The 12,787-nt window shown below is 37.5% G+C and overlaps 1 protein-coding gene across 1 annotated transcript in view; it reads left to right on the top strand.

The window, feature by feature from the left end:
- LOC109832496 (uncharacterized protein sll1770-like) overlaps nucleotides 387–12,787 on the top strand; it is a 20,517-nt gene continuing 8,116 nt past the window's right edge. The window contains exons 1-13 of the mRNA XM_020399849.1: nucleotides 387–565; nucleotides 756–843; nucleotides 1,281–1,367; nucleotides 1,456–1,597; nucleotides 2,793–2,959; nucleotides 4,257–4,377; nucleotides 4,482–4,582; nucleotides 6,199–6,297; nucleotides 6,676–6,786; nucleotides 6,898–6,977; nucleotides 7,098–7,167; nucleotides 8,315–8,388; nucleotides 8,588–8,657. Coding sequence (XP_020255438.1) covers nucleotides 387–565; nucleotides 756–843; nucleotides 1,281–1,367; nucleotides 1,456–1,597; nucleotides 2,793–2,959; nucleotides 4,257–4,377; nucleotides 4,482–4,582; nucleotides 6,199–6,297; nucleotides 6,676–6,786; nucleotides 6,898–6,977; nucleotides 7,098–7,167; nucleotides 8,315–8,388; nucleotides 8,588–8,657 — 1,389 coding nt within the window. The remainder of the gene's footprint in view (nucleotides 566–755; nucleotides 844–1,280; nucleotides 1,368–1,455; nucleotides 1,598–2,792; nucleotides 2,960–4,256; nucleotides 4,378–4,481; nucleotides 4,583–6,198; nucleotides 6,298–6,675; nucleotides 6,787–6,897; nucleotides 6,978–7,097; nucleotides 7,168–8,314; nucleotides 8,389–8,587; nucleotides 8,658–12,787) is intronic.

Below are 12,787 nucleotides of genomic sequence, written 5' to 3'. Positions count from 1 at the left end.
CTCAACAACACCGCCACCTCCTCTCTTCTCTCTTGCTTCTTGTCCGCTCCTTCCTCACTCCTCTTCCCCTCTCTGTCCCCCTCCCCTCCTCACAAATTTAGGTGCCACTCAAACGACTACTTCCAAAACCCTAGACTTCGCCTCTCAGAACCCTAAGGCAATGCGGCAGCTCGCCCACTCGGCCTGCACCCCGTCGAGCAACACCTCTCGCTCTCCGTCCGCCAGCGAACTCCCTGCTAACTGTCCGCTCGTCTCATCGCGACGGAAGCGTCTAGGTTTCTTCTGCAGATCCGGCGTCTAGGAGATCGAGTGCGGTACGGAGAGGGAGGGGGTGATTCCTAGCGGCTTGGAATGGGAATGGACGGCGAGACGGCTAGGGTACGGTCATGGAAAAGTCGTTGGAGGTTTGTGTGAACGGACGGGACGGGGAATGGTGTTGTGTAGTATCAGGAAGCGAACGCGTCCGCGGCGGGCGAGCGGTGGGGGCGAGCCGAGAGGAGGAAGAAGGGTTGAGGAAATTGGGAAGGGAGGATGCCTGGTTCAAGCACAGGCCGCAGTCGCCGAGGTATGTAAGAGAAACATTGGAATTCGTTTTAGCCTGTTTACTTCATTATTTTGTTATTATTGTTTCCATTTGGCTATAACAAGAATTGAATTTTGATGGGCTAGTTTATTTTGTTCTGTCATATATAAGTATAGGTAGTTTATCCTAAACTGTAATGAAAGTCGGCTCTCTGTTTCTCGAATTTTTTCAGCTACACCCCTAACTTTGCTTCGGGAGCAGAGTTACAGCTTAGTAAGGGAAATGTCTGTATCCAGAGAATGGCTACCGAGAGCGGCCGTGTGAAGAGAGAGTCTACCAAGAGAGAGCTCCGCAGAGAGAAGAGAGAGAAGAGAGAGAGAAGAAAGGAGAGAGAGAGAGAGAGAGAGAGAGAGAGAGAGAAGAGGAGAGAGTAGAGAGAGAGAGAGGAGACGGTTGGATATATGTCGCATCTTCTTTGCATCGCCTAAAGCCTCAGGCGCTTTAGTACACCTTTTTCAGCTGCATCAAGACAAACCCTAGGCTAAATCAACTGCTTATAAGAGTTTCAACAAGCTACTATTTCATTTATAATCTCTCACAAACCATGTAGTTCAAAACTTCTGTCGTGAAGTATTGATGTGTTGGAAAAACCATCTATTTTCTTGTCTTTGTTTTATGTATGTACCATTACTAGAATCTGCTGTGCCTTAAGAGTACCTAGTCTTGTCTGTGTCAGCTGTCTGTGCCCTTTCTTTAGTTCACAAATATAGGATGTAATGGAATCATTGTGCTGAAAGTGGTTAAAAAGGACTATCATATTTACATTGTTTCTGTATCGCATACGGTTAGGTAGTATGCATAGTGTGACACGGTAAACAAGTTAGAGTGCTTGTGTATTTTAATGCTTGTTTTTAACTGTGATATCTTTCCATTTACAGGTTTCTGTTGCCCCTGGTGGACGCTGGAATAGATTCAAAACCTATTCAACAATCCAAAGAACTCTGGAAATATGGGGTTTTGTTTTTGCTTTTATCTTCAAGTCTTGGCTAAACAACCAGAAGTTCTCTTATCGAGGCAGGTTACTTGTTTCTTGTAAAAGTGCACTTTAAGATTTAGAACATGGTATATCCGTTTGGCGATCCAATAATCATGCTTTGACTTTCAGAATTCACATTTTCCATTCTACAGAATTTTAGTGAGGTCATTTTACCGTGTTCTCTGCGAAGATGCAAGAGCTTGAGTATCATTTGAAGTTTTAAATACGTTTATAAACAGAAATTGATTTTTGTCTTGCAGATGCTGACAAAAAAAGTTTATAATTTAGTCGAAACAACTTGAGGAGGAATACATAATCCTTAAATAGTATCTATATGTGGCTTTATAAACATAGTGCAAGCAGGAGGGATTTTCCTAAAGTTGGTGTAACACCAAATATACAAAATAAATAAATAAAAATAAAAACAGTTGTACAAAATGCTCTTATTCTCTTTACCAAATAAGCCTCGATTGACATAGTCACTTGGAACTCTTGCTAACGACTTCCAATAACCTATGCTTGTGGCCAGCATGGTTCTTACTGTGAGCCAACTGAAGAGAGTAGATATTATCGTGTCCAACAGAATTCCTGTTCATTAAAAATCTGATTAAATTGGTATACTATTAAAAGCAACACTAGCATGTCATTGCTACTATTATCATCATCTCAGCTTTTCCCATCAAACTGGAATCTGGAATAGTGTGTTAAAACCCTTAAATACTATTTGATGTATCATGCATGAATAGAAAGATTTAGCTGCACATAATTTTTCGTGTGAGTCTAGTTATTATTACATCATTAGTAACAACTGCTTGTTTAGATGTAGTTACTAATTAACCATACCGTTTTCCCAATGCAGAAAATATTCGAGAATACAGTTCAGGATAACAATTATACAATTATACGAAAATGGATTAGCATCCAGATGCATACTTTGATACTCTGCTGCTACTACCTAATCGGATACATCATACAACTTTGAAATGCGATGAGAACCTATATAAACTGTTTCTATCTGACATTGTTAGATAATTATTCTGCTCTTTTGTTTTGTATAAAGCATAGAATCTTAGTTCTTTCATTGCATGAGTTTTGTTAATTCACTATTTGAGTACACCTTGTTAATTCACTATTTGAGTACACCTGTAAATTTAATAAACTTAACAAATTACAGTCTGAATGAGAGTGATATTAAATCACATCTTTTTTGATGAGTTACTGGCAAATGTGCAGGAGGAATGACAGAGGAGAAAAAAGTAGTAAGAAGGAGAGCCCTTGCAAAGTGGCTAAAGGAAAGTATTTTGAGATTAGGCCCAACATTTATCAAAATAGGGCAACAGTTTTCTACTAGGGTGGATATTCTTGCACAAGAATATGTTGATCAGCTGTCCGAACTTCAGGTCAAAATACTTGTCGACCATATGATTCATGCACCCATTACACCACTGTATTGCTCTGTACCAGCCTACTTGCACAATTTATTACACACCAAGTATATTCTGAACTCTATATCTGTTTTGTTCTTTAAGCAGTTAAAGATAATACTTAGCGTTTACATACATGATATACATATGACTGGTTGATATGATTTATGGTTTTTTGGCACATATGAAATTATTTTACTTTGGAAACTTGTAGTAGGTCAATAATTGTTTCAGTTTCTTGGGAGTCTTATTTTTAAAAGAGCATTTTAAAGAATCTTCCAAATTAGCCAGTCAATCTATCTTTCTTTATTATGACTTATGAGAGTGCCTTTGTAGGTAGTTTGAGAAAATCGCTTTTATGTTTGCTAACCATAATTGAATTCTACTCGCTGCAAACTTGTTTATCTGAGAATATAGATAATAATATAGTGATCTATTTTGTCCTGCTACTTCGAGCATTCTAGTTGCAATCTGACTTTTGGTGCAGTTGCATGCTTTCTTGCATATTATAGGTACTAGATCTTAACGTTCAAAGAGCAGGTTAAAAAAAAAACTTTAGTAGATGTTTGAATATGGAAGGAGTTTCTTAGAACAATCCTCACTCAGCATTCCGCAGAGTTGTACATGTAAAAAAAATTCACATTTTTAGAGGGGTTATATATGCAAAATGGAATGTTAATGGATGCAATCATGCACTGCATTTGAAGATAAACACATGTAAAAACATTTTTTTTCTTAACGACAATTTTTGTTTAAAATTTTGACGTAGAAGAGTACAATTTTTTATGGAAAAGCAAATGGTCGAAGTATCCATATAACTTTTCTGATGTTAAAAATAGCAGTCTACAATGCCCAAGGGATTACAGTTATGGAACAGAGAAGAGATACACAATAGTGTGGGAAATATAATAATTTTTAAGTTCCATACAGCTTTGGTGAACTGTGTGACCCTAATATATCAGACCAGCTGCAACTCCAAAAGGATTAAAAAAACCCATCTTCTAGCATAGCTGTGGACAAACTTTGTCAACAAAGCTGTCCATGACCTGTTCATTCCAAAATTTAGCTCACAAGTAGAGCATTTGTTCTGTATATATATTTTTGTAACATTACTTTATGATATCTTCTTTTTCGATGGGCAAGTGGTTACCATTTTGTCGATAATATCTTTCTTGGTATTTATCAGTTAATGGTGGCATTTCCACCCTCAGAACTAATAGATGCAACTTTTTCAGATAAGTTACTAAATTTATTGATTTCTATGCTTATTTAGGACCAAGTGCCTCCATTTCCTTCAGAAACAGCTGTGTCAATTATTGAAGAAGAGCTTGGAAGCCCTGTGGATTATATTTTTGATCGGTTTGATTATGAGCCAATAGCTGCCGCAAGTCTTGGTAATCTTATATACTCATTTGCTAACATAATAAATAGGAGTTTACATTTCTGAAGTTCTGGTGCTCTATGATTCTAGTATGTGTTACTGAACTGTTGTTTACAGGTCAGGTGCATCGTGCATGCTTAAAGGGTCAGGAAGTTGTGATCAAAGTTCAGAGACCTGGTCTAAAGGATCTATTTGATATAGATTTAAAGAACCTGAGGGTTAGTCTTATTTATAAACATATCATTTTAAATTTATTTATTTAAATTCATTTAAAGTACGTGGGGCACAAATTACTTTCCAGCTAGGTTACTTAGACATGGCATTTTGGATGCCGTGTCCATGTCTGACACTTGTTGAACCGGGTTCTCTATGGACACGCCATGTACATATGTGGTTCAAAGCAAAACCTGATTTTCCTATTACTTATCCCATTGACTATTTTCTTTGGTAATATTGGGTTCAACACCAATTAGTTTTTGAACCCAAAAACTGAAACTCATTACTTAAATATTTGAGAAATACCCATCATACTATCCCATGCGATCAAAACTAAACTTTTGTTGTGAAACCTTATTCGTAGTTTGATTTAACTTGATTGTTAATTGTTATAGATAATAGAAAGAAATATACAAATGTTATAGGTATTTCCCTTTCTAAATTGTGTTTGAAAAGATTAGATGTTGAACACATTCACCACGGATCAAATGGTCTTATCTGCTACCATATAGAGAAATTTTATTTTATAACCACTTGCTTTGATATGACTTTTATAATCAAGTGCATGGTTAAAAGTATACAAATTGCAGAACTTTTTATAGAAAAAATTAGGACATGGAGATCATGACACATGATTTGACTTGCCAATGAATTGGTGCATGATGAGATTTTAGGCTTAAACGTGATGACAGATCAATTACTTTTTTTTAATAATCAGGAATACTCTGTGGTTAGTACAACATTTCTGGAAATGATTGACATGGCTAGAAAGCTAGGTAGCACAACGGAACATGGCAAATTTGTAGAATGATGGTGGATCTATTACTTTTTTTAGACACTAGGTCAAATATTGAATTATATATATGTATGTGTGTATATATAGATGAATAATGGGGATCATCTCTTGGAATTGTCGAAGGCATGATTTTGGAATGATGTAGCCTGACTCCTTACATTTTTAAATTCTTATTCTAGAGTGCCGAGTCCCTAGGTAATCTTCAAATAGTTGCCTAAGGATTTTGTGCTGCACCTAAAAATGTCATGTGTAGCTCATGGAGTTAACCACTCCAATCATCATGACCTACATACTCTTTGGAGGTTGTAGATGAAAAGTCATAGAGTTTGGAGTTCATATGCCCATCTCTAAAAAGATTGTAAGTTGAACTAGTATAGAACATGACGAATAGTGTGGATAATCTCCATGTGTTTATATGAGCTGCAGTGCTGGAAATTTTCTGCAGTGAGTGCTGATACCTTGTACATCTCTGTGGATCACGCTTATGTGCTGTATGTAAAGAAATCAGGAAGAGAATACAGTAATAACACATATATCAGTTGTCAGTCCCCTCTATTGTCTTGAAGATTGATTAAAGAAAACATCAATGAGACATTTATAGCCCCGCTAACCAATCCTTAACACCTAATCTGTTAACATATGCTCACGTTGGCAATTTGTGGTGTCCAAAGTTACTTGACATATCTTCACAACCATCCTGCTTTTATCATGGTGAATTAATGCTGCAGTTGTGGGCAGTCCTTTCTTTGTCGCTTTCTAATATGAAATATAATTACCAACAGTTGTCGTTAGGCCATAAATGTATATTCGTTTTCATATCAGGTAATTGCAGAATACCTTCAGAAAGTGGACCCGAAGTCTGATGGTGCTAAGAGAGATTGGGTTGCTATTTACGACGAATGTGCTAGTGTCCTTTACCAGGTTAGTGTTCTTTTTTGGGGGGTATCATACCAGGGGAATGTTCTTTTCTTGGGGGTATCATGTTATGAGACAATTGAAGCCGGTTATTTAGTTTAGTATATATATGTGTTTATAATAATGTACCAACTTATATCGATGTGTAAAGGAGGAAATTTTCCTTTAAGAACTGATATTGACTGACATTGTCCTTAAGTAATGATTGCGTATTTTATCTTAAAGTATTAAAGATAAGATATTTGTATAGTTTCCTGGAATTTTTTGTTGTACTGCAGCTTTGTAGTATTTGACTTAATTTCATAGCAGACCCAATGTAGTTAGGAAAATGCTTGATGATTATGGTTTTGACTTCTGAGATGGGCAGTCTCATGTCTATATCAGGAAATAGATTACACCAAAGAAGCAGCTAATGCAGAACAGTTTGCTGACAACTTCAAAGATTTGGATTATGTAAAGGTGCCAAGAATATATTGGGAGTATACCACCCCGCAGGTTTGTCTCAATTCAACAATTTCATTAAGTTGGCAAAACATCTTCTGAAAGATAAATGTAGGATATATGTCTTCCAAAAGTAATGTTATAATGCTGGTATCATGGCCACAGGTTCTGACAATGGAGTATGTACCTGGAATTAAAATAAACAGGATAAAACAGTTGGATCAGTTGGGTGTTGATCGTCAAAGGTATGAACACTTGGGGGTTAACATTTCAGTTGGGTCACATAGAGACGTTATCATAAACTCCTGATTTCATTGAGCTTGCTTCCTGGTGTGTGAGTTTAACCTTGAGTTCTAATTTTTCAGGTTAGGACGATATGCAGTGGAATCTTATCTGGAACAGATTCTATCTCATGGGTTTTTCCATGCCGATCCAGTGAGTTGTGTTCATAGCATAAGTTTGACTAATGCATATGATGGTGTTTACTGTCATATAATCATGAATGACTGAGTGTTGTATTCAACCGAGAAACCATATATATATCACTCAATTATTCAATTAAAAATTGAAATGGTTTACATTTATATGAATTGCTCTTTCTTTCCTCCTTTTTTGGTTTTGGTTTTTCAAAATATGAACCAACCAAGGCCTTTGATATCAGGAGGCGACTTGAGTAGATAGATCATATATTGTATACTTGGATGTTGTCTAAGATGCTATCATGATAGGGCCTCACCAAGACTAGGAGCAGAATTACTTGCACGGAAACTTTTGAACCTTTTCAACTTATATTGGGAGTTCAGTCAAGTTGGTCTTTGGTTTTATTCTGTTTATGGATAAATCCAAATGCAACCATGTTCATGTGGTATATTAGTATGGACATTTTGTCTTGTTGCGTGTGCTCAATGCTTGACCATTAAGTTTAGCTTCTCTACCTGATGAGTAACCTTCTAAGTTATACATCTAGTACTTTCTAATCTGTATTACCTGTGGATGTCAACTTGGAGTTTTAGGTTGTCAATTGATTGTAAGAAAATGTCTATCTTTACATGGATCCATCATTAGTTATGTAGTATGTTTCAATGTATTTCTCGTTTAAGATATTCTATTCATGACTACTGGATTATCTTGATTAGTGGACTATCAAAAATACCAGTTGCCAGTTCCTTATGTAGTTGCCATCTATTCTGAGTAGAATCAATTGGCATATTCCTGAGTAAAGGGAAGAAAGGGAAAGCAATTCCTTGTTAAAGCTATGGTCAATTTTGATTCGCGAATACTGCTTGTTTTGACACCGAAGATCTTCTTTGTAAATGAAGGTTTTATTTGACAATATGATTCGTTATTGTTGACTTGCATGGCTTCTGCCAGGTTTCACTTTATATGCAGTTAGGTTGTTTATAAGTAAAAGTGGTACCACTTCTACTGTTTTGAGGTAATAAGAATAATGAATAATTGTTGTAGTGTTTCTGCTAGTTGAAGAAAGCGAGCTGTTTGTTATCCTTTCGTACAGAATCTCATTTTTTTCTTCAGTTATGCATGATCATGATATATTTGCTCAGGAGCTTTGTTCTGATCGCAGCATCCAGGAAATATTGCTGTGGATGATGTCAATGGTGGGAGGCTGATCTTCTATGATTTTGGAATGATGGGAAGGTACCTTTCATAGGAACTGTTGCATCTTATGAAGTACTTTAAGTTAATAGTAATTGCTTCTGAAAATGTTTCAAAGTTAACACTTCTAAATGTTTGTTTTAATTCTTTGTGATAAATGGCTACATGATTTATTTATGGGCTATTGAATCTTATGATGAAGTTTTTAAAGTTTGTTCATTTCTTCTTTGGCAATGTGCAGTATCAGTCAGAATATAAGGGAAGGGTTGCTGGAAGTATTTTATGGCGTTTATGAAAAAGATCCGGACAAGGTTACTTTCCTTATATTCCATAGATCAGTCTATGTGGTGGAGTCACAATATTTTTGTTACTGTTATTTGTAAAAAGAGAAACTACTGTTAGGTTATGCTAGAGAGACGTGAAGAGAAGCATCTGACTTGGCTTTGGGAACAAGGTGATGCCAAAACGTTTGATCTGCCTTTAAAGGTGGATGCAAGTGTGGAACTAATCCTTGTACAAGACGAAGTTATCTGGCAAATTTAACCTCAAGAACCAGTGCATGTGGTATACAAAGATAAATAGAATTTTCTTGAATTTGAAAACTATTTCGATAATCCATAGGACTTGTAAAGTGATCACTTTGCACAGAACATCATTAAAAATCCATGAAATACATGTAGCATGAATTCGAAGGCGATGTGAAGTAGTTATGGTACTGCCATACTGGTAGCATTAAATGGAGAAAAGCTTATAAAATTTACAAACAGTAAAGCTGGTGATAGTTTGAAGTCATTTGATGATAAACACGGTGTTCAGTCGTTGTCAGTGGTCCAGATTAGGTGATTCTATGCATAGCAGCATATGTAATAACATCTATCTGATATGTGCACTGTCTTAGGATACTGAAGATCTTCTAGACTTTGAGAGTTGTTTCTATACGTAGACATCTATTTCCCATCATGGATGATGTTTTTTGACTGATTAGCCAAAGGTAGCTGGTTTAGACTACTTCCATGGAGCTGAGATCTGTACCTGTACCTTGAGTGAGCTTTGCAACTTTGACGTTGAAGAAAGAGTTGAGAAAATTCTGAAATTCTCCTTATTAGATACCGAGGGTTCTTGCCCCTTATGTACACGGTAATAGGCGATTAATCAGCCAAAGAAAATAGGAAACAAATCCTAAGAAATCAAAACAGCAACCGAGAAAGTCTCTTTAATTAGAGAATCCCATTAAACAAGGAAACTAACTAAATTCTGGTATTGACTAATTTCCAGAATTAACTATATAATAAAAATAGAATAAAAACTATTCTAATACACGTCTAACTCAATATACAATTCTACACTCCCCCTCAAGCTGGGTTGTATATGTTATACAAACCAAGCTTGGAGATTAATTCTTCAAAGTTTGCTCGGGAAAGTGCATTGGTGAGGATGTCTGCAATTTGTTGTGAAGGAAAGTAAAGTAGTTGAACGATGCCACTATTCACTTTTTTAGAGATGAAGTGTCGATCAATTTTAATATGTTTTGTTCTGTCATGATGCACAAGATTCTTAGCAATGCTAATTGCTGCTTGGCTGTCACTAAGCATTGTAACCGACCCATCTATTTCAACCTTCAGTTCTTTTAACACTCTTTGAATCCACATTCCTTCACAAATTCCGAGTGCAAGTGCACGATATTCAAATTATGCACTACTTCGTGAGACTACAGCTTGCTTTTTACTCCATGTCACCAAATTCCCCCAAACAAATATGCAATACCCAGTGGTAAATCTTCGATTAGTTAACTCTCCAGCTCAACTTGCATCAGTGTAAATTTCAAGTTTTCGGCTTGATGATTTCTTGAATATCAATCCATGTCTTGGGATTGTCTTCAAGTATCTTAGAATTCGGTATGGGAAAAATGCTTCCAGCCCCTAAACAAAAGAAAACGTGCCTCACACCCTCAAGATTTTTTCAGCGGGTGCTTTACCCTCAAAAATAAACTTTTTGTTCTCTGAACCCCAAAACACAAAGCCCAAGAATTTTACACAGGTAAAGACTATAATACCCCTCTTTCTCTCTAACCATACAATCCCTCTGCTCTCCCTCCTTCCCCCACCTCTCCACCCGCCGCCGCCGCCCTCCTCCTGCCATTCTCCAACGCTCGAGGGCCGGGGAGAGGAGGACGAAGTTGTCAGCATGCAGCCTCAGCCTTAATTGTTGAAAATTAATTGGAGCGGGCCCCACCTCACTTCAAATCACCGAAAGCAGCAGCCATCTTTGAAGTTTTGAAAAGAAAACAAAATGGCGGGGTCCACTGTTACAGTAAAATATTAATATTTTAGTGCTGGAGCTCCTGGTTCTGGTGGCGGGAAGTGAAGGAATTGTGAAAAACTTTATGATGATGATGATGATGATGACGACGACGAGTGATTGGGGGTTTGGATCTGTGGAGAGAGGAGAGGGATGAGGGTTTGACTTATTCTAAGAAAATTCATTGTAGTTTCTTTTGAGGATTTTTTTTCCAGGGCTGAAGATGGGAAATTTGATTTCCCATTTTGAGGAGAGGAGGCCACAAGGAGAGGAGTGGAAAGGAGGAGAAAGAGCTGGATTTGTGTAGGACTTGATCGTAGATCTTCAAGAAGGAACAAATTATTGGTTTCTTTTTGAATTTTCTTGTTTTTTTCCTTGAACTTTGTATCGATGAGATGGGGGGATCAGAGAAGTCCTAACGGCCGTCCGTTGTACATAATATTTTGGTTACTGTGAAATAATTAAGAAATTATGTGTAAATATCGTTAATTTTTTGGACTAGTTGGCTTATAATCAGTTGCCAATGACGGAATAATCAAGAAATTATATGTAAATATAGATAACTTTTGGGCTAATTGGCTTATAATTAGTTGTAATGGTGGAATATCAGTGGTGGGTTATTGAAACTTCTGTCGGATTCCGTTAATATGAAGGTTACACGTTTATTGTTAAATTTACGTGTTTGTTGTTAAGGTTATGGGTTGGTTGTTAAGGTTATACATGTTGCTTGTTAAGGTTACAGGTTGTTTGTTAAGGTTATACGGGTTGTTTGTTAATGTTATGCGTTTGTTGTTAAGGTTACGCGTTGCTTGTTAAGGTAACGGGTTAACAACCAACGTGTAACCTTAACAACCAACGCGTAACCTTAACAAACCACCCGTAACCTTAACAAGCTACACGTAAATTGCTTGGCAACGCGTAACCTTAACAAATAACCCATAACTTTAACAATCAAAGCGTATAACCTTAACAACCAATACATATAACATTAACAACCAACGCGTAATTTTAACAAGCAACATGTAACCTTAACAACCAAAGTGTAACCTTAACAACCAAAGTGTAATCTTAACAACTAACGCGTAAGCTTAATAAGCAACCCGTAACCTTAACAAGCTACACGTAAATCACTTGGCAACGCGTAACCTTAACAAGAAACCCACAACCTTAACAATCAACGCGTATAACCTTAACAACCAACGCGTATAACCTTAACAATCAACGCGTAACCTTAATAACCAACGTGTAACCTTAACAAGCAACCCGTAACCTTAACAAGTAAGTCGTAACCTTAACAATCAACGCATAACCTTAACAAGTAACCCATAACCTTAACAAGCAACGCGTAACCTTAACAATCAACACGTAAAAAAAACCATTTGGTTTAAGAGTAAAATCAGGGGTTTGAAGGCAAAAACTTACAATCAAGCAAACACTCTCAAAATTTTTTCTAAACATCTTCATACGTATTACAAATACAATACATTGTGTGTAAGCAGACCCATTGAAAATTCTTCCATCACAATTCAACGTTTTAACGAAATGGATGTCTAGTTTTCATTCAGTTCTTTCATAATACTAATTTACACTTGCAATGATCAGTAACGATGTGCACAAATTTCTGAAAAAAAAAATACTATAGAAGACCTACAAATTTCTTCCTAAAAAGCCTTGATGTTCTCATCACATGATCCAAATCCAAATCCCTCCTCTTCATCATCATCACCGTCTCATCTCCGCCTCTAAAAATATCGACACCAAACAACGACCTTCGCTTTGGAGTGGCCGAGCCTGCCCTAGCGGAGCTCGTCGGCGTAGGTGTGTTTTCTGAGCATGTCGACGACCTCGGCTTTGGAGTGGTAGGCCAGGAACCCGAGCTCGGCGGCGTCGGAGGGGTTGAACGTCGAGAGGGGTTTGAAGTTGGTGACGACGTCGCGGCCGCGGAAGCGTTGGGCGGCGACGTCCTAGGAGCGGGCGACGGGCTCGGAGTTGAAAGTGCCGAGCCAGACGCGTTGGTGCTTCTCGTAGATCTGGACGTCCCAGCGGCCGTTGGGCTAGGGGACGACGCCCTTGTACTGGGAGGATAGGAGCTTCCTTGAGTCAGCCTCGACGTCGGTCTCGGGGTCGAGGACGACGCTGGAGC

This window comes from Asparagus officinalis, chromosome 3 (assembly GCF_001876935.1).
Source record: "Asparagus officinalis chromosome 3, Aspof.V1, whole genome shotgun sequence".
NCBI lineage: Eukaryota > Viridiplantae > Streptophyta > Magnoliopsida > Asparagales > Asparagaceae > Asparagus > Asparagus officinalis.
Note: the sequence above shows the minus strand (reverse complement) of the source record. Positions and strands in the feature narration are given on the sequence as shown.